Source organism: Rutilus rutilus (genome assembly GCF_951802725.1).
Source record: "Rutilus rutilus genome assembly, chromosome: 12".
NCBI classification, from domain to species: domain Eukaryota; kingdom Metazoa; phylum Chordata; class Actinopteri; order Cypriniformes; family Leuciscidae; genus Rutilus; species Rutilus rutilus.
This window is the reverse complement of record NC_140217.1, coordinates 39,346,190-39,369,240: the sequence shown is the minus strand read 5'-3', so window position 1 is coordinate 39,369,240 and position 23,051 is coordinate 39,346,190. Positions and strand designations below refer to the sequence as shown.

The 23,051-nt window shown below is 36.6% G+C and overlaps 1 protein-coding gene across 2 annotated transcripts in view; it reads left to right on the top strand.

The window, feature by feature from the left end:
* cdh22 (cadherin 22) overlaps positions 1 to 23,051 on the top strand; it is a 201,720-nt gene that overhangs the window by 122,720 nt on the left and 55,949 nt on the right. For both annotated transcript variants that reach the window (XM_084425678.1, XM_084425677.1), the window contains 2 exons: positions 13,312 to 13,431; positions 19,259 to 19,426. In XM_084425678.1, coding sequence (XP_084281804.1) covers positions 13,312 to 13,431; positions 19,259 to 19,426 — 288 coding nt within the window. The remainder of the gene's footprint in view (positions 1 to 13,311; positions 13,432 to 19,258; positions 19,427 to 23,051) is intronic.

Below are 23,051 nucleotides of genomic sequence, written 5' to 3'. Positions count from 1 at the left end.
TTCATTAACAGCACTGGGATCTTGAGTGTTGTATTGTGTGACTGCGAAGCCTGGCTCATGGTTCATATTAAACTCCACTGGTCCCCTTGATCTGACATGAAGAGCTTCTGTAATTTTCCAGCCAGAAAGCTTTAACCGACCAGCTAACGCGTGGTTGAAGGTAATAGGGCTAATTGTCACGCAGCAGACAGAGATAATTTAACCACATGTAGTCGCTTTCCAGCAAACTCGCCCCGTAGATGTGTGAACAACTGATCTAATAAGCTTGCGCGCCGTCTTACCACTCCGGCAAAGAGAATTCAGCAATAATCATAAAAAAAGTAATCACGGACAAGCCCCGGGCATATTCATTTTCACTTACCGCCTTTGTCATTTTCTGCCTCTCTTTCTTCCTGTCTTTCTCTCTCCAGTGGCTTCGCTGATATGCATGGCCTTTAGCGTGCTGTTGAAGCCAAGTCGCATTTGTGTGCATATTATTCACACACTATAGATGCTTCATGTTGGCTAACCCACTGATGAGCCGGCAGAGAGGGACAAAACACACACACGCACACACACACATTTGACACATTTGACACATACACAGAGAAACACTCACATTCTCTCACACACACTCAGACTCTCTCTCTCTCTCTCTCTCTCTCTCTCTCTCTCTCTCTCTCTCTCTTTCTCACACTGCCTGCTAATCACATTAGCCTGGAATCACAATAGAGGATGTTGATCTTTTGTCTGTGTTTGTTTGCAAAAAAAAAAAAAAAGGTTTATGAACTCTGCATTCTGCTTATGTTTGCTTAAAGGATGCTTTGTTTGCTTATAAGGATCATATTGCTTATGTTAGTCTTTATATTTGGCAATTTGGCTGTTTCTTGAGCAGCAAATCATCATATTATAATGATTTCTGAAGGATCATGTGACACTGAAGGCTGGAGTAATGATGCTGAAAATTCAGCTTTGATCACAGGAATAAATAATTAGTGAATATATTCACATAGAAAACACAAAACATAATATTTCACAATATTACTGTTGTTTTCTGTAATTTTAATCAAATAAATGCATCCTTGGTGAACAGAAGAGACTTCTTTCAAACATCTTTTAAAAAACAAAATCTTTAAAATGTTTAAAATGATTCCAAACTCGCCAAGACAGATATTTTTCCTCAATATTTAGATTATAAGCACCTCAGGATATATCTGCCTTTTGAAAATTCTGACTCTTGTTTGTTTTGAGTAAAGCTATCATTGAATAATTAAACCAAATGCATCTCTTCCCTTTCTCGAGTTGTGAGAGCCAAAGTAACGCTTTAAATATTTAAGATTCAGCAATGCTTTGCCTACAGTTTCAAAACTCCTCAGATGCATGCACAAATAATATGATGCTTGTACGAGTTTTACTATAGTATTAGAGGGAATGTTTGAATGATTTACCAATCTGGTTTCTGACAGTGTCAGATAATAGACACACAAAGCTGGCGGCACCATCATATTCAAAAACAGATTTGCATTTCCAGAAGGAAATAACAGCACTCACAAGGCAGCAGAAGAACAGTGTCAAAGTTTGGGGTAACTTTTAGGCTTTAGTTCTGTAATCATCCTGAACGACATGAATATCCTCACCTGTGATTGAAGGAACATGTGTGTGACATGCGGTCTTATTGTACATTGACAGGCCTCTCGATCTCTGGTTAATATGCCTCCATGTGACAAAAGTGCTGTATAATGGATGGGTGTGATTGATGAGCTGGACCACTGATGGAAAGGTTATGTCACTGGGTTTGAACTCCGGCATTCTGACGTCCGAGCTGATTTGATTTGACGTTGCTCATCTTCTCTAGAGGAGTCACGGCATCTAATGCACAAAAACACATCGAGGTATTCTAAAGTGCATTAGGAAGGGGATAGTTCAAGTCAATGGGCCCTATCTTGCACCCAGCGCAGTTGACTTTGTACAGCGACGCATGTATCATTTCTATTTTGCACCCGCGCACAGCAGACTTTTCCCTCCACAGACGCACGTCGGTAAACTAGGAAATGCATTTGCGCTCCCGGGGGCGGTTCAGGGAAAAGAGGAGGCGTGTTCCGGCGCAAACGTTCCCTGGTGCTATTTTGCAGTTTCAGAAAACAATTCCGCCACAGACCAGGAGAAACCTCGTCTAAAGTCAGTGACGCGTTGCGCATGTTATTCAGATGCTATTTTAAGGGCGCATGCTTGGCCATAATCAATGTAGCGTGTGCACAACGCGCATGCACTTTGCTTCTCTCATCTACACACAGACGCAGCAGTTCTCATTTTTAGAAAACCATACATTATTACAAGGAAAAATATTAACACACGAGGGAAATCATTGTTGTGTCCATGAAGATGTGAAAAAATAGGCTTAAATCTAGCTTACACATTTCATCCCCATACAGTGTCACTTCTCTGTGTTTTACGGCCCTGACGAGAACGTCGGTCTCCTCGGCTGTGAACCGCTCCTGGCGTGCGTCTGGCAAATCCACCGTTATAATAGCAATCCGCCATGGAACAAGCACACCTGCTCTTAAAGGGAATGTGAGATGACGCTCTGATTGGTTTATTTCACGTTACGCCCAAACCACACCTATGAGTAATGACGCTACTTCAGACCAACCCATTTTAGATTTGTGTCGGGCGCAAGAGTCATTTATCCCGCCGGTATAATAGCAACAGTGCCCGAGATCCGCCCACAAAGTTACTTGCGTTTCGCGCTTGATACTTGCGCTTCAGATCGTTAAAATAGGGCCCAATATGTTTATATTGCATGATAGTTTTTGATCCGATTATGTAATTTTGCAATGCATCATGAGAGGAGTAGTTGATTTCAAAGTTTACAGATACGTTTGGTTCAAATCAAAGCCTGGGTTGTTTGGTTTAGAAATCTTTAATGATGGATTCTTATGGAGAAAATGAATGGGGAAATTAGTCCCCGAACCAAGGCTGCTGTAAACTTGGATGCTTCACTTTTTAATAAAGTACTAGAGACTAGAAAAAAGCACACCGTGTGTAAAGGATTCGCTGAAGAAGATACGCCAGATATTAGGTACTTCATAGCTGCAAGCGCTTTACGCACATTGTCACATTCTGAGAAGGGACGAGAGGAGAAATGGGGCGTTCTGGTCTATTTTAAACAGATTGACTTTAAATATTCAAAATGAAAATGAATCTGCTTTTACTCAGTGTTAAATTGAATAAAATGGGATTAATATCTAATCCCCCTCTGCACGTGTTTAGTGTGCTTAGATTTTGAGATTTCTGCACTGCCTCAATCCATCGGCAGTCTGTGGCTTTTGATGCCATATACTTCTGATTTTTGATCTCTGATGAAAAGAAGAATTCACCCCAACATTACAATTCTGTCATTCATTCATTTAGCGGAATATTCATGGGCAAATACCTTAAAAATATTTAGTTTACGCATGCCATCTTTTTTTTGTGTCTTTTTAGGCAGTTGTATCATGCATTTACTCTTACAGAAGCATTTACTGAATAAAATGCTGCCAGTGCAAGTCTGGAGCACAATAGCAATAGTGATGGTTGCAAGAATATGCATAGTTGTCCTATAAAACACCCTGGATAGGGACTTTTTAAGTACGTCTTTGTCAAAGTGCATGAAATATATCCCATGTAAATCCTTGCGGGACTTCCTCGAGGATCACGGTTGCGGGCCATTGACTTTTACAACACAACATTACCCACCTCTTTCTATTTTTTCAGCCGTTAGTCAAATCTAAGCCCGTGTTCTTCATTTTTAGCTGGGGCGAATGAAAAGTGAATCAAGTGTTGAGAGGAATAACTTTTCATGTGAAAACACTTTGGCTTTTATGGGAGCACTAAACGATTGATAATGCAGAGTGATTTGGGGGCGTTGGGTGCGTGCGACTCTGACAGGGTTAAATAGAGGAGAAAGTGAGCGCGCGGGGCCGACTGCTTTAGCGCGCTAGCACAAATCTCCTTTACGACTGCAGCTCTTAAATAGCTGTCAGTCTCTGGTCTTGCATGAGCTAACCTCTCCTGGCCATCTGCTCCGTCTTCTTCACCCTGGTGTGCGGCTGGCAGACTCAAACACACTTTCTTGACACCATTAAGTGGGTCATTGCTGTTATGCAGTGCCTTTTTGAACTCTTTAGCTTTTATGAATATGCGTGTGTGTTCATCTAAGGAAGCTTTACTATAAAAATGCTCTGGTCATGCTCGGAAACTTCAACTTTACTAATTATAACTTTACTAATTATTCGCACGATGGTGAGAGCTTAAAGGAAGACGCCGACTTTTTGGGACTTTAGCTTATTCACCGTATCCCCCAGAGTTACATACCCTTCTCATCTCCGCGCGTGCCGTAACTCTGTCTGACGCACCCACAGCTAGCCTAGCTTAGCACAAAGACTGGAGGTAAACGGCTCCAGCTAGCATACTGCTCCCAATAAGTGACAAAATAACGCCAACATTTTCCTATTTACATGTTGTGATCTGTAGAGTCACAGTGTGTACAAATAACAAGGTCACATGAGACACAGCCATCTTCTAACCGTATACATACTGGGAAATATATTCTCAGAAGGCGAAGCACTGCTACTTGGTCAGTGCTTCCCAAAAAGTCGGTGTGTTCGTTTAAGATTCAGTCATTGCTCAGTGAGGGATTGACAGTTAGATTACATGAGGATGTCAAATTAACTTTCATATTTTATTAATGAAGTATTGTACCGATTTATGTTATTTTATCTGACAGGAAAGAAGGTTTTAGAGAGATACAAACCAACTAATTCATCAAATCCATTGATGCTTACTGATGTTTGTGCAGTTGATTTCTCACAGAAATTGTCACTTATTGGGGGATGATGTCAGCAATAAACTGGGATTTTACAAAAGTAATGTCAAACATTTTGATAAAAGACTGAAAAAAATAGATAAAAAATATTTTGTTAATGTAAAGCCACTGTAATGCACAGCCTCTTGACTTACTGTTTAGTTCCTTTGTTGAAATACAGTCATTGAAAAAAAAAAATAATAATATATATATATATATATATATATATATATATATATATATATATATATATATATATATATATATATATATATATATATATATATTTAAACCAACAAACTACAATAATGCATAATAATTAAATCAGCTGTTGCCAATTGGGTGATTAATGTGCTTGACTGAAAATGCACTGTTACAAAGGAAATTAAGTCTATTTTAAGACTATTACGGGGTTTTGTGTGTGTGTGTGTGTGTGTGTGTGTGTGTGTGTGTGTGTGTCATTTGTATTTTGCAGCACAATATTACCCTAATTTTACTGCTGACACATACAAAAAAAAAAATATATATATATATAAAAAAAAAAAAATTGTCAGGTTTTCAATGCAAAAGTTGGTGACTAAATTACATGAGTTTAATATTTTATCCAATATATTAAAATATATATATATGACTACATGTAAATGCATTCCATAGCAGGGATGACTCAAGTGCATTTATGCATACATCTTACCATCAGCGAGGGATGAGGAGGCAGAAGCTTCCCACGCAGTCTTCCATAAGGCCGAGCACATTCAATTTAATTTTACTTTAGAGGTTCGCGTCCTTTGCGTATGCATTTTTCATTGGCTGTTTACTCTGCTTTTGGTATGGCAGAGTGCTCATGCTTCCCTTGGCTCTTCCATGAACAGCTCTTCATCTCAAACCTTCTGGATTGTAGATTTTCATACGGATGACATCTGATCGAAGATCACCTAGTGGGTTAATCTCACTCCCACCCCGAGATAAGTCTCTTGACCAGAGGTGTCCACTGTGGGAATCATATGGAGAGGTTCCACATCAGCTTATTGTTTGTTCTATATTTTATGATTGTGCCGATCTAGGCTTGTATGTGTGGAGACTCTACCCGAGGAGAACAATCCGGCCCGGCCTGCTCTACACAAGCCCTGTTTAATCCACACACACACACACACACACACACACACACACACACACACACACACCTCGTGTCTCGCTCTGCAAATATGAGCAAGAGGTGGAGGATGCTGCGGGTGAAGGGCACGTCTGCTGAACTCTAGTGCTGTACGTGTGATTACTTCCTAGGGCTGAGCGCTTTCCTTCTCATAGAAACACTCGCTGGAGTCGCTGGTCAAGGAGTGAATCACGCTGGGAAATGTTCAGGTCAGATTTCACCGCAGTGCTTCACGTAAAGTCACTGCAATGCACGGATTCTCATGGCTTATTATTTTATATTTGTTGCACTAGGACATCTTTTAGGATTAGGGTTACTGTAAATGTAATACAGTCACAAAAAAACCCATCTTGCCAAGACTCAATGTTGTTTTTTAATTAAAACCAGCATACTAATTGAATCAGCTACTGACAATTGACTAATTAATGTGCTTAATTGTTAGGAAAAGAATGTCACAAAAGCAAATGAAGCTTGTTTTTAATACCAATAAGTGTTGTTTTGTTTTGCAAAATATAATTTTTACATCAACACCCTTTTACTCAATGTTTCATATTTCATTTTACTGTATGTAGAAATTAAAGGGGTAATTAAAGACATTTTTGCAGATGAGAGCTGTAAATATTCATGACTGTGTAACTGTTTAAGTTTAGCATAATAAAGACTTTATTTTAGACACATGCACAGCACACAGTAATTAGTTAATCACTAATTATTATAGCATTTGTTCATGAATACAGCTGTATTTCAGATATAGATGTATTCATAAAGAAATTCTAAATGCTATATATATACAGTACCAGTCAAAAGTTTGGAAACACTACTATTTTTAATGCTTTTGAAAGAAGTCTCTTCTGCTCATCAATCCTGCAGTTAAAAAAAAAAAAAAAAAAAAAAAAAAAACAGTAATATTATGAAATATTATTACAATTTAAAATAATGGTTCTCTTTTTTACTATATTTTAAAATGTAATTTATTTTTGTGATGCAAAGCTGAATTTTCATCAGCAAGTACTCCAGTCTTTGGTGTCTTATGATCCTTCAGAAATCATTCTAATATGATGATTTGATACTCAGTTATTATCAATGATGGAAACAGTTGTGCTGTTTAATATATTTTTTTGGAATACTTTTTTCAGGATTCATTGATGAGTAAAACGTTAACAGCATTTATTCATAAAAACAGCATTTATTCAAAATAAAAACATTTCTAACAATATAAATCGTTACCATCACCTTTTATCAATTTAACACATTCTTGTTGAATTAAAGTACTAATTTCTTTAAAAAAAAAATAGTTATTGTTCCCAAACTTTTGAACGGTAGTGTATATTGTTACAAAAGATTTCTATTCTAAATAAATACAGTTCTTTTTAACTTTTTATTCATCAAATAATCCTGAAAAAAGTATCTCAGGTTATAAAAAAAATATTAAGCAGCACAACTGTTTCCAACATTGATCATAAATCAGCATATTAGAATGATTTCTGAAGGATCATAAGACACCAAAGACTGGAGTACTTGCTGATGAAAATTCAGCTTTGCATCACAAAAATAAATTACATTTTAAAGTATATTAAAAAAGAGAACCATTATTTTAAATTGTAATAATATTTCATAATATTACTGTTTTTTTTTTTTTTTTTTTTTTTTTTTTTTTAACTGCAGGCTTGATGAGCATAAGAGACTTCTTTCAAAAGCATTACTATTCTTTCAAAAGCTGGTACTATATATATATATATATATATATATATATATATATATATATATATATATATATATATATATATATACAAATGCTGCATATATTCTCCTGAGAAAAAGACTACTTTAGAGTTTCACAAGAGATCTCAACAATTTTTTCAAACGTTGCTCATTTTTGCCAAGATACTAAAGTCTGTAAGAGTCAGAAGTCTCAACATGAACTCAAATATTTCTCATCACATGTCTAGTTATTTTTCTTCAGCGCAAAGAAAAAGAATCTTTCCTCTATGATGAAGGATCGCTACTGCATCTGTAACCGATAGCAGAGAATAATCTGTTGCTAAAACTCTGCATGTATTTTTATCTTTTTTTTTCTCTCACACATGACATTTGTTAGGCTATTTTAGATTAGTTTTCTTAGCGTTTGCTTTGCTGTCCTTTTGAAGCTATTTTAGTAAATGAATAAATGAACGAATAAGTAAATATTAAATAAAGGTTGCACATATTGAATTCCCAGTCCACTCTTGCAGGATGCTATATACAGTAGTGTGTGTCCCCCCACAAAGATGGCAATATCCCAAATCCTGAAATCTTTTGGTCCCCATGAGGAAAACAGCTTATAAATCAGACTCAGTGATGCTTTTTGAAAATGTAAAAATGCAGAAAGTTTAGTGTGATGGGTAGGAGAATATACAGTGTGTACTGTATAAAAACCATTATGTCTTTGGAAAGTCCTCATAAAACATGAAAACACAACATGTGTGTGTGTGTGCGCGTGCATGTGTGGGTTATAACTGTGAAGAGCTGGATCAAGGGCTGCAAACATGCACTTTTTCCCCTTCCATCTACTTCTGGAGCAATATTTACACTTGGTAGAACACACAGAGAGCACAAACACATTACTATTACACTCCCGAGCAGCCTTTTCCTTATCTCAGGCTTGAAACCTTTAATGTTTTGGAAATGAAGCAGACCACACTTGCAAAAAAGTGCAGTACCATGGTATTGGATGGTAATGTTATACTTTATACGATGCCATAAAACACGGTTTTGAAACCACCCCTGTTCCCTACCGTCATAAATATGTAACCAATCCGGTTAACGTGTGAGGCGGGGCTTTTTCTATCATTATTTCTAAGGATGCTGATTGTTAGAAGGCAACTGTCTAAATCTGAGATGGAGAACGGAAATGTGGTTTGTGTAATATCAGCAACACATTATTAGCTGTTTGATATAGTAAAGACAAAGGATAATCATATCAGTTACCGTTGTGTGTCGACTTTTATTCAAATTCTGAATGGATTGTAGCCTATAAACTTGCAAATACAGCTTACAATCACTAAAAGTTCTCACAAAGTTCTCTTATAATCAATAATCTACATTGCACAAAGAATCTCTTATTAACATAATGCCTACACTTTGTTAATGAGCAAAAGCATGCAGAACGTGCGTGGATTCTGACTAAATTAAACACGTCTGATTGGTCACTGCATTCAAGAGATCAACAAACATGTCTGTGATTGGCTACATTGCTCACCGCTGCAAAAACATGTGGTAAATAGAAACATTGATATTCTCCAGAGCGCAAACACAAATATGCACAGGAGTGTTTGCCAAATCCATTTCGTCAATATGATATTATTACAGTATCAACTGAGTGTGCTCTTGTTTTCCTACCTGTATAATTCGCTCTTTCTCTCCTTCTTCTGAATCAGATTTGGGTTCAAACATATATGGCTGTATAAAACCATAGTGTTTACTACAGTCCGAGTGTATCGTAATCCGAGCTGCTGTGAGAGAGTGGAGGCGGAGACTAATTTGCATATTCATATATCCACATATACTAATGAACCATTGGTGTAGAGTTACATTCAAGCTATTTAAAGAATGAAGAAATTATTTTCACAGAAAAAAACAAAAAACAAAAAACATTTCAATATGTCATTATCATAGGGATACAGTTATTGACTGCAGAGGGACTTACTAAAGGTAAAGAACCTTTATTTTTTACAGTTCATGTTAAAATCAAATCATGCACACTTTTGTTAATGCATCAAGGTTGAATGCTTTTTTTCTTCGGCTGATGGTGGTAAATAGTTTCCAGTAATATAATTGTGTATGTCTCAAACTTCTCAAGTGTGTTTTCCTTTTATGCGTTCCCAGGAGCCACCGCAGGACTCATAAACCAAGATCTAATGACCTGTTAGTGAATCCGAGGCTGTGCATTAATAAGAGACGTTGCTCGAGCTTGCTCATCCTGTTTGAGTGTAAACACAATAAAATAGCATTTGCATTTATATAGTTTTTCACTAGTGGCATTACTAGACTCAGGGAGGGCCGTCGGACAGCTTCATGCTGATTATTACCTGTGGAAAATTAAGATAAGTAAGTAATCCCATGAAAGGAAATGGCTTCTGCATCTCAACTCCCAGTTAACAAGAGAAATGCTATCTTACAGTCAGGTTTTTTAATGCAATGCAAACGGTTTTCAAAGTTATCCTAGAGCAGAGTAGGCGTCCGTGATCTTTTGAAGATCGCTATGAAAGCGTGTTTTTTTTAATCATTTTTTTCTGAAAATGGTTGGCAGTTGTTTGTTGTTCTGAATGGCGATACGCAAAGACTTTTTTCTTGATACACCAGCAAATCTTCCTCGCGGTAGCTTTGCCTCCACAGCCCCATTAGGCAAAATAGAGTGCTATAAACAAAACTGAACTTGAAAGAGTGGCCGTACACAGAAAACAGCAAATGTGTAAGAATACCCTGCGAGTTTTACCCGAGCGTTTGATGTTTGCTTCTGTTCACGCCACGGCTCAGGCCGCGAAACGGATGGAAGGTTAGAGAAAGCGAAAAGCTATCAGACTGATACCGATCGGGGTGTTTGGCTTCGGTGAAAGTGGTTAGCTTTAATGATAAAACATTGTCCTTTTCTGTAAGCCCTCATGGGAGGCGGCTTTTGTGACTGAAGACAAACGAGATTTTGACACTTCCTGTTAATTAACCTAATTAGCATAGGCCTATTATGTGTCCGGACAGTATCGTGACAGGCCTCCGTGAGAGACTGCAACCATGACCTTTAGTGGACACCACCAGCTGTCACCAATTACCTGCAGACCGATCGGCCTGGATAAAGGTGCTGGAGTTGTCCTTGAGCGCCGTTTCTTCACTACATGTGCAGTCGCCGAGCACTGAAGAGTCTCTTAAAGGAATAATTAGAATAAAAATCTATATTCTGTCATCATTTACTCACCTTGATGTTTCAGACCTGTTTGCTGAAAATAATGTTTCAGTATATAAAGCGTCATGACGTGAGAAATCAAATTTGCCTTGATCTTTTGACATGCGTATAAGAGGTCTTTGTACCAGTAAAACATCCTGAGTTTCAGAGCTTAAAACGTCCTCCTCGTTATAAACAAAACATTTCTTTAACGGAGTGTCTATTTGCACTAACTCCGCCCACTGACGTCTGGTTGGGCCAGACAAAAAGCGTAAGACACTAGATTGTCAACAGCAGCAATACTGTAGCTGTAAGGCGTGTGGCAGAAAGTTTTGACGCAGTTCGGAAAGGCATTTATTTTCAATAAAAATGAAGAAAATCTTCGAAAAGTGGAAAAAAAGAGTTTTTAACAATAGTGTTTATCGTTTAGGGGTTAGTGTAGGGAAGGCGTTATTAGCCGCTTTCCGACCGGAGGAACCTTTTCACAGTTCCTAGAACTATTGGCTAAAGTACCCGGATGTCGGCGTGTTCGCACCGCAGGAACTAGGAACGATTTTAGTTCTAGGAACTCCATTTGGAGGAACTAATTTAGGTCCTACTTCAGAGTAGGGTCTAAACCAGCACTATAGGAACTACCCGTGACGTTAGTGTACGCTGATTGACCGAACGCACGCGGAGCACCAGCACCCGCCATTTTTTAAAACAGCTAGAATGTAAACACACAGATTATAGCCTATATTTACTCCAGAAACTAGATACAAACATGGAAAACAGTGATAGATGGGTCTCTAAACCTTTATGCTGAAGAGAAAATCCAACGCAACTTTGAGGGGACCAAGCCAAACATGATTATGTTCATCTGCCCAGCTAGCAACAGATAGGCTAATAACCTTTTTTTCATATACTGTCTACTTTCTATAACAGTTCTATCTAATAACATATTAAACAGTACTGTTAGACAGATCGCTAACTAATAAACACAGAGAATGCGAGCAATCTTTTTCTCTGGCGTTCTCAGCGCCGCCAAAATAAAAGTCAGTTGCGCCGTCAAAATAAAAGTCACCGTGCTTGCGTCACGCCCTTACCCCTCCTACCAGTTTCTATGGCCACTTGGCCAGTGCGAACGCAAGAGTAGTAGTTAGAGGAGAGTAGTTCTTAGAACTGTTTAGAAGTGGACAGTTCCTAGAACTAAGTTCCTGTAACTACTTGGTCGGAAAGCGGCTATTGTCCCAATAACGTGGCATCCATTTAATCATTTTAATAAATATAATCATTTGCAATCTATGTTATTATCGCATATCGTTTTATGTACAACAACACTGGGGTGCAAATCTGCCACTATTTATAAGTATAAATCGCTTCTAATTACTATTTACACTTATTGCAAAGAAAATACTGCTATTTTTACATAGTGTGAATATAATCTACCGCTATTTTCACCTAGTGTAAATAGAATCTATTGCTACTTTGGTGTAACTAGCAGATATCGCTCAGAAAATATGCTATTTTCACTTAGTGTAAATAAATAGCCGTTGCCTTTATTTAATCAAGCTCCTAAAACTGCTTGTTTGGATATTGCGTGATCTGCGACGTCACACAGGCAAATACATTTGCATATCCCCGCCTCCAGATCAAGACTTCGACGAATAGTTATACATCATCGCACCATTGGCGTTCAGTCACTTAACAGCTGCCGTTTGAGTGTCGCGTCAAAAGCCATTATAATGACTGACGCTGTCTACACTGGACGAGCGTTCACTTTCTGACGTACTGGACCATTTTAAATTCAAGTCTTTATTCACTGATGATGTTCCATGAAATTCTGACATCTTATTTCCGTTCACATTCAGATTTTTCAGGGAATACCAGCAGATTTCAGTCTCTTCCTTGCACACAGGTATCACATCCCTTCAGAAGACTTTTTTGTCCCTTTTGTAGCTCGACAGACATGGTCACTATAAGCAATTGTTGTAGATAAAAGAGCTTTGTTAGAGATTCCTGCGAAATTCTCCTTTTGTGTTCCACCGAAAAGAGAGAATCGTACAGGTTTGGAATGACATGAGGCTGAACACTCCTCCTTTAAACTCTGTGTGCCTTATCTTCTCCCCGTCTTCGTTTTCCGGGCCTTTCGTGCGAGAAGATTGCATTTCCCCCTCAGGAATAAGGTCCATTAAGTTTTATAGGCTGCAGGCTTTGCTTTAGTTAAAACGTGTGACTAAATGTAAATATGTGCTTTGTATCGGGAGCCAGGAGGCTGTTGAGATGCGCACAATTGGCTCAGGAAATGCATTGAATAAATTGACTTAAAGAACAGCTAAATGCTGTGGAAACGCTTACAACTTGATGGAAATGAGGTCTATGAAAATATTGTTTTACTTGATGAAACAACAATCTAACGTAAAACAACTGATGTGTTGAATACAGGGACGTCGGTGATGAAGGTCATGGCCTCGGACGCGGATGACCCGACCTACGGAAGCAGCGCTCGGATCGTTTACAGCGTCCTGGACGGAGAGAGATTCTTTACTGTTGACCGACAAACCGGTAAGCACATCAATTTGTTCTCTACATAATCATTTCTTATAAATGGGAGCATATATAATCATGTCAAAAGCCTTTTGCATGTCATCCACAAATTGGATACTACTTTTAATTGGCGCATTTGCATGCAAACATCACGGTGTCAAGTTTTGCACGATGACTTCCTCTCACTTTCAGAAACTGTAAAATACAACTCTTCAGTTGTTGACTAAATTAGTTTTTTGTCATTCTAGTGAATTGCCCACTGATTTTAAGCCATCAGACAGACAGTCATTCTAGTAGAAATAGTTTTCTGCTGCTTGTACTATAATTTAGTGTAGCTTATTTTCCAAGGTGTTTGTAAGTGCACCAGCACTGAGGTTTGCCAAAAAAGAGTTCCTAGACATGTAGCAAATTGTCTGTTGAGTGAAATTTTGTTCTTAGTAGAAATATAGAGTGCAACAGGGTTCAGGAAGAAGAAAGATGCACAGATAATTAGATTTTTAGCATTGATGTATTACATGAGTGATGGCATCAGTTAATACATACATTTCTTATTTATTTATTTATTTTTAAAAATGAAATAGCTAGATTCCTAGAATCCTCAAGTTAGATCTTTCTCTTTATTGAAGTTGTTTTGTTGTATTCCTTATGGAGAAAGTAAAGAGAAAAATATATCATATGTAGGGTGACCATACGTCCTGTTTAACCAGGACATGTCTGGCCAGGATTTCGAGATCGCCCAAAATGGCCGGGATTCGGCTTTTGCTTTCTACAGTCACCATTCATTATGTTTACATTATTACGTTATTTGACACTGACACATACGTGCCAGCTTTGCAGGTCATGCATTCTGCTTCGTACGGATCCCGATCGAGACGAAAACACAGGAATTTTCTTAGCAATGCTAAAACGCACATCAACCGATCACTTGTTTAGCGTTCATGTAAACACTACATTCAGATTCACCAATCGGAATTAATTCAGTACTACTGAATCAAAAAGTGTGCATGTAAACAAAATGAATGGTGACAAGAAAGCAAAAGCCGTATCCCGGATATTTTGGGCGATCTCGAAATCCCGGCCGGACATGTCCTGGAATATGGTCACCCTAATCATATGCTACTGTTCAAAAGTTTGGTGTCTCTTATGCTTACAAAGGCACTAAAATACAATTATTTCTATTGTATTATTGTAAAAATGCATTTTATTCCTGTAACCAAAGCTGAATTTTCAGCATCATCACTCCAGTCTTCAGTGTCACATGATCCTTCAGAAATCATTCTAATAATATGATGATTTGATGCTCAACAAACATTTATGATTATTATCCATGTTGAAAACGGTTATATTTGCAATATAAATCTTCCCTTTTTTAACATTATACTGTAAATGTCTTTACTAACACTTCCTTTCTGAGTGACCCGAAACTTTTGAAAAGCTGTGACTTTTTATGGCCCGATAGTTTTTTACAATTTAAAATGTAAAGTTTTCTATTTTAATATATTTTATATTATTTTGATCCCTTTTGATCCGTTTAATGGATCCTTGCTGAATAATTAATAATTATAAATAACTTTAAAAAAAAAATCATATTGACCCCATGCAAGCCTTTGAACGCCATCTTGTTTTACACCTTTTCATTTATTATAAATGAGTGTGTTTTTGAATGCTGTGAAAAATATTTTCAGTTTCCTCGCATGAAATAATTATAAAGAGTGTAGCATCAGAATGTTTTTCTGCTGGCGTGAGGTTTTGGTGGAGCTATATGCAGCGGTGTAAGTAAACATGAACTGGCCGTCATCACTGGAATCTCCCGGGAATATCTCAGCGTGTGTTTTGCCTGCGTTCATCCCCGGGGAACTAGCACTAAACTTTTAATGATTTCTTTTTCGGGCCGGCGGGCACGAGACCTTAGAGCACCGGATGATAAATGGCTTGGCTTGTGCCACGTTAACCGCTGGACTTTTCGCACGCTCCTTCCTACTGATCTGAGGACAGTTAGATGAGCTGGAAGAAGATGAGCTGCGTGTTTTGACCTCGTTTCTTTCTCTGAACCTCCAGAAAACCGGCGTTATAATCCCTGGACGGGGCATTTAGTCTTTGACACGGGGTATACAAAAAGGCTATTTGAGGAGATTGATATTAATATCAATTTATTAGATCCGGTGTTTTTGAACTACGGTTTCTTATCTCATGTTCTCCACATGTTCGAGCCGTTTGATGATATTCTCATTTGCTTCTGCAATTTTCTCAAATGAGAGGAGCTTTTCAACCTCTTGCTGCCCCGAAATTACCAGGATATGGAAAAGATCTCTACGCTGAGGATTTACTTTGAGCAATTTTCTCTCAGAAATTGCTGGTAAATTGCACAAATAATTACAAAGAAATGGCGAGTCACACATTAAATAAATGTGAAATTTTGAAGTGGAAAGACTGAAATTGTAAAGCGTATTTCGATAATATTTGCTTCATTTTACAAGTTTGAAACTCCAGAGGGAGATTTTAATGCTCTTTCAAAGCTCATTAAGTCTCCAAAAATATTTTTTTACATGTCTTTCCAGAACAATACACATGATTGAGACCATCGTTGAGAGAAACTAAGAATATAGAGCTATAAAATGAATCTGGATAGCAGCTTGATCGTGGAAGAATTTGATGAGAAATGTGCCAGATCTCTGACTCGGATTGCAGACTTAATTCTGAGCGTTGTTGGCATCTAGAAGAGAAACAAGAGAGATTACTGTGGTCTTTTTACCAGGAAAAACATCCGAGGAGCAGTAGACTTCTCCATTTGCTTTCATTGAAACAGTTGAGATATTAAGGCGATCTCATTTGTGTTCATCCTGCCCGATGCCTGACCCTAATCTAGCCAGAACTCCATGTTTCCTTCAAAAGTCTTTCAGGTGGAGTGCTTTGCATTGGCTCAACTTCAGACTGTACTTGTAATGGATCTGACCTCAGGTCAGCAGCTTTATGTGGTTGAAGAGAGAAAGAGAGAATTATGCTCTGGACTCTTAAAAGCAGCACACGTATCTTTAGCAGCGAGCTCTTTGCACAGATGTACTCTTCCACACAAACATTGCCGATGGCTAGCGGTTCCTCACTGGGAATGCAGAGTTCCTCAGCGGTGTGACACGAGAGAGAGAGAGAGAGAGAGAGAGAGAGAGAGAGAGAGAGAGAGGAAGAAATGCAGATAGAAACAAAGCAAAGAAACTGACACAGGCCGCCAGACGAGCGTTTGTTTGTTGCACAAACTCACAAGGAGTGCCATGGTTTATGTTTTTTTCTTCTTTTTTTTCGTTGTTGACTACAGAAACACAGCACCTTTTTATTATCTTATGTTCAGAATGTTTCAGAATAGTGTTGTTTGGAGCATGAAAACATGTCTGGGTCATTTTTCAACCCATATTTTTTTAGCCATTAAGATTCTTTTTCCATTGTGACTGAAAATTCAAGCACACTTCCTCTCAAATGCACAGTTTTACTTTTTAGATGGTAATATTTATTGTACTTTCTTATATTTATTTATATATATTTTTTTTATTTATTATTATTATTATTAAAAAATAAAAAATTATTTGTGTGTGTGTTTTTTTGCATTGTGACATTGTTTTCATCACATCATATATCATCATATTTATATATATTCAATGCTAAATAAACTATAATATAAAAATACATATAAAATTATATTATATTAAAATGTTAGTTTATGTTTTTGTATAATTTTTTTTATTTTTTTTATTTTTTTTATTTACATTTGAGATATTGGTCCTATTTTTTGCATTGTTTTTTAATGCATAATATATAATAATATAATATGAAATTAATTAAATGTTATGTTTGTTATGTGCTTTTTTTTAACAAAAATGTAAAAACTATTCCTGTTTATATTGGTCCTGCATTGTTTTTCTAATGCATAATACAATAATATAATATGAAAATTATATTATATTATATTATATTATATTATATTATATTATATTATATTATATTATATTATATTATATTATATTATATTATAGGACATCCAAAACCAGTCATTCAAAGTCTGTAAACCACTTTTCTCCTGTAGGAACACTGGTCCTGGAATCAAGATATTTTGGGAATGAAATAAAGACAATGTCACTGTGTGTTACTCTGAAGGACTGCAATTATCCTTTGTTGCCATGGCATTGGTTCGACTCAGGCATGGAAATTATGAGAATGGTAAAGGACACACGCCAGCCTGACACTCCTGCTGCGTTGGTCCATTTCAGATCGAAGAAAAATCAAAATTCGCCTTTTTTCCCCCCAAGAATGGTGGCGAAAGATAAGCACAACCTGTTGCGTATAACCTTTCCTCGCTCTCTCTTCTGTCCTGATGTCACAGGAGCTCGACTGGATGCGGCGAATTTGACATGAAATATGACAAGCCACTAAAAATCACTGTCACTCAAACCGCAGGACACGGTTTACAGTAAAGATGAGTGAAAGATTTCATCAGCCAGGATCTTACATCTACATTAAAGACCCGCTGAAATCCCCATCAGAGCTTTGTGATGATTAATCTATGTTGATAAGAGTAGCTTGTTCTATCTGCACTAATCTATAATTATTTCTACACAGAACCACCGGTTAGAAATGCAGTCCGATGAACTTTACGGAATGTTTTTTTTATAAAATATTTTGGTTGATTATTTTATATATATATATATATAATCTGTGTGAACACTTCAAATTGTCAGACAGTTGCCTCTTTATTTGTATCTCATGTAGCTAAAAATTATTTTAGTATTATTTAATATCATTTATTTGTATTGGCTTTTTATATTTTCTGTTTTCTTTTTAATTTTAGCTTAAGTTTTAGTCATTTTGTTGTCATTTTTATTATTAGATTTTTTTTATATCTCTATTTAGCTTTATTTGTATTTCAGTTTTAGTAATTTTAGTACTTCAATTTAAGATTATATAATTTGAGTTAGTTGTTATGGCAACTTTTCTAATTTGCCAAATTTTTGTGTTATTTATATAGCCTTCTACTATAGCATTCATTAGTATTTTAAATCTTCAGTTTTAATTTTAATTTTAATTTCAGCTTCGGTAATTTGACCAAATTTGATTATTTTTTTAAGATTTCTATTTACACACAAGATTTACGCATTTGAATTTACACACAAAATTGAATTGAATTGAATTGAATAATCCTTGCAAATTATTAAATTAGTAAAAAAAAAAAAAAAAAAATTGAGCTAAATAAAACATTTTGTATAATCTTAAACTTAAATGTAAACTTAAAAAAAAAAATTACGAATATGAATCACATAAATATACGTAAGGATTATTCAATTCAGTTTGATGGAAATTTACTATTAAATGAAATGCATAAATCTTGAAAAAAGGCTTTTTTTTTTTTTAGCTTTATTTGTTTATTTGTGTTTATGTTTAGGTTATTTTAGTACTTATTTTATTGAAGTTAGTTGCCAAGGCTACATTTATATTTGATTTTATTTCAGCTTTATTTCACTGAACAGTTTTAGTTAAAAAATGCGGGTGGTTCATGAAGATTTAAGGATAAAGTTGCACTTGTTTATTAAATAATGTCAATATTTGTTGTTTTTTTTTTTAAGAAGAAGAAGAACGTTAATCACTGGTTAAAGGTGTAGTAAGTGATTTCTGAGAAACGCTGTCGATATTTAAAATCACCAAACAGCACGTTAAATTGCATAACATTTTCTTTAAACTGAAGATAATGCTGAAAGCAAAAGAAGAAGAACTAGTGGCTTTAAGCACGTAACGTTGCTCGTGTGACCTTTTCAACACCCATTTACCCAGCCTCTCTCTCTCTTCTTCTTTCCTCTGGCTTCAGGAGTGATCCGGACAGCCGTGGCGGATCTCGATCGGGAGACGCAGGACCGTTATGAGCTGGTTGTCAAGGCAACGGATATGGCGGGCCAAATGGGTGGTCTCTCTGGTTCTACCACTGTGACCATAGTGATCACGGATGTTAATGACAACCCTCCACGCTTCCCTCAAAGTGAGTGTGTGATGTCAGTCAGCCGCATGCCGCCAGCCTTGTCCTTAGAGTCCAGTTTATGTCTCTCAGCTCTGTCCTCCATCACATTTTATGATGGCTCTGAGGAAAATGGCCTTGGAATTTTAAAGTTGTGATTTCCAGGCCTACAAATAAGATATACTCCTTGTTTCTAGTCTAGTCCCAGACTAAATGCATTTTTTTCTAAGGCACGTTTATAAAAGCTACTTAAATGTCCTAATTGAACTAGGGTCTAATCCTGGTTTAATCTAAGCCCTGTCTGTGAAACCAGGCCATAAAGTTTACATTTTTTTTGTAAAAGGTCTCAAGTGTTCACATTAGTTAATGCATTGGCTAACATAAACTAACAATGAGCAATATATTTTTAAAGCTTTTATTAAGCTTTGTAAAAAAAAAAAATATATATATTTTGTAAAAAAATGTAATTGTTCATGTTAGTTCACAGTACTTTAACTAATACATAAACTAGCTTTTGATTTTAAAAATGCATTATTTCATCTTAAAACATTTTAGTGAATTGTGTCTATCTATCTATCTATCTATCTATCTATCTATCTATCTATCTATCTATCTATCTATCTATCTATCTATCTATCTATCTATCTATCTATCTATCTATCTTGCTGTGGTTTCTTGTTCCCGTAAATCGCTTTGAGAATGTAACTTTTAAAGGCGTTATATAAAATTATTATTATTATTAAATGATGTGTGAGTATTGTTTATTGTAGTTCATGTTAAATTATGTAGTTATCTAATGTTAACAAGTAGAACCTTATTGTAAAGTGCTACCATATAAACGTTATGATTATGAATAATCAATCACACTTGTGGCAGTTTATCCATAAAACTGTTGCACACTTTATGTGGAGAAAAATATACAGCAATGGAGAGGCAACCTTTAGGAAATTCTTGTTAACAGTGCATTAATATAGAACAGTGATTTTTTGCACCTTTTAAACGGTTTTATTGCACCTTCCAGCCAATCAGAATCAAGTATTCAGACAGACCATGATATAAGTTGATTAAAAGGATTTGTTCACCCTAGACTAAGTTCTGCCATTATTCGCTCTCCCTCAAGCCGTATGACTTTCTTTCTTCAGGCAACAAGAAACAAGATATTTTGAATGTGCTAGTCCTGTTTTTTTTTTTTTTTTGTGCAATTACAATGAATGACACTGAATATGTTCCAGCTTTGAAACAGATGCAAAAGCACTATAAAACTATCATAAATACATGAAAAAAAAAAAAGATGACCCAAATTGAAGTCGTTATTGATTGATAATCGTTCTCTCTAATGAGCTGATTCATTGAGTCAGTGAAGAATTGGATCAGTCTGAATCATGAACAAATCATTTAGGCTGGTTATGTGAACTGGATATATTGATATAATGTAAAACATTCAACTCAAATGAACGATTTGTTCACAAATCAGACCTGAATTCATGTACCATGACTAGCTAATACAATGCATACATAACACACAAAGCAAGTGTATGACTTCAGAAGCGTATAAATGCTATTTTGTCACTTCTATGGTGCTGTTTTGTCAGTTTGTAGCTTGACAGTCCCAGTATTGCAAAGAGCCTCCAAGATCATCTTGGTGAGGATGAGTAATTGATAACAGAAGTTTCGAGGTTGCTGTATTCCTTCAAATGACCGACTCTGATTGAAAACGAATGGCTTCTTTGTTGCTGTAAATGGCTGTCAGTGTGAACGCCGCTAAAGCTCTGCTGTCAGTTCTGAAGGTCTATCAAACGTCCCGTCGGTCAGAGCCTGTCAGGCGTATGTGTTCGGTCATTACCATTCAAGCCCCTGTCCAAATCTGGCAGCCTTGGAGCCCGAAATAATTCCACTGGCTGAAAGAACTTCTTTTTGGCAGGGATTTTCTGATTAGAAATATAGCTTGTTGATTTTAGGTAGATCTTATCTGTGTGAGGCTGTACTTTCTACGCTATTATACATTTTTAATATATTTGTTACATGTTATAACTGAATGTACACTACAGTGCAAAAGTTTGGGGCCGATAAGATTATTTTTCAATTTTTTTTTAAAGAAGTCTCTTCTGCTCACCAAGACTGCATTTATTTGAACAAAAATACTGTAAAAACAGTAATATTGTGAAATATTATTACCATTCAATATAGCTGTGTTCTATGTGAATATACAGTAAAGTGTCATTTATTCCTGTGATCAAAGCTGAATTTTCAGCATCATTACTCCAGTCTTCAGTGTCACATGATCCTTCAGAAATCATTATAATATGATGATTTGCTGCATTTCTTATTATTTTTCTTATTATATCTTCGATTCTTTGATGAATAGAAAGTTCGAAGGAAATGCGTTCTAACATAATAAATGTCTTTAGAGTCACTTTTGATCAATTTATTGCATCCTAGCTGAATAAAAGTATTAATTTCATTTAAAAAAAAATTGCTTGTGTTAGTTTGGTAGACTAAATCTTATTATACTAAACCTATGTAGAATTTTGTGCTCCTAGTGTTGCATCATAATGCCTGATTTTCTTGAATTATATATATATAAAAAAAGATCATATAATGATGTTACAGTACATTCTCAAAGGTATATACTGTATACAATTGACAGATATATGTTCTAGTCAATGTGCTTGACTTTTAGGGCCCTATTTTAACGATCTGAAACAAAGTATCAAACGCAAAACGCAAGTAACTTTGTGGGCGGGTCTCGGGCGCTGTTGCTATTATACCGGCGGGATAAATGACTCAAATCTAAAATGGGTTGGTAAATGACTAAAATCTAAAACACAGAGAAGTGACATTGGGGATGGAGAAACCCAGCCAAATTAGCTTCGGTTAAACAGGCGTATAATAATTTGGGTAAATGTGTAAGCTAGATTTGTGCCTATTTTTTCACATCTTCATGGACACCACAATGATCTCCCTCGTGTGTTAATATTTTTCTTTGTAATTATGTATGGTTTACAAAAATGTGAACTGCTGCGTCTGTGTGTAGATGAGAGAAGCAAAGTGTATGCGCGTTGTGCACACGCTACATTATGGCCAAGCATGCGTCCTTAAAATAGCATCTGAACGCGCCACTGGAAACGCACTGACTTTAGACGAGGTTTTTCCTGGTCAGTGGCGGAATTGTTTTCTGAAACTGCAAAATAGCACCAGGGAACGTTTGCGCCGGAACACGCCTCCTCTTTTCGCTGAACCGCCCCCGGGAGCGCAAGTTCATTCCCTAATTTACAGACGTGCGTCTGTGGAGGGAAAAGTCCGCTGTGCGTCGGGTGCAAAATAGGAATGATACATGCGTAAGTGTACAAAGTCAATTGCGCTGGGTGCAAGATAGGGCCCATAGTGTATGTGGAGTGGCTCAGACAAATAAAAAGCACTTTGTCTCATTGCTCACATCAGAGCTGACCATGTGGGCAATGCTTTAATACATTTAGTCTGGAACGTGTGTGTGTGTGTGTGTGTGTGTGTGTGTGTGTGTGTGTGTGTGTGTGTGAGTGTGCGTGTGCGTGCGTGTGTGTGTGTGTGTGTGTGTGTGTGTGTGTTTGCAGCCACACCGTATAAAGAGCAATGAAACACATTCAGGTATTATTTCCCTTTTCTACTGTTC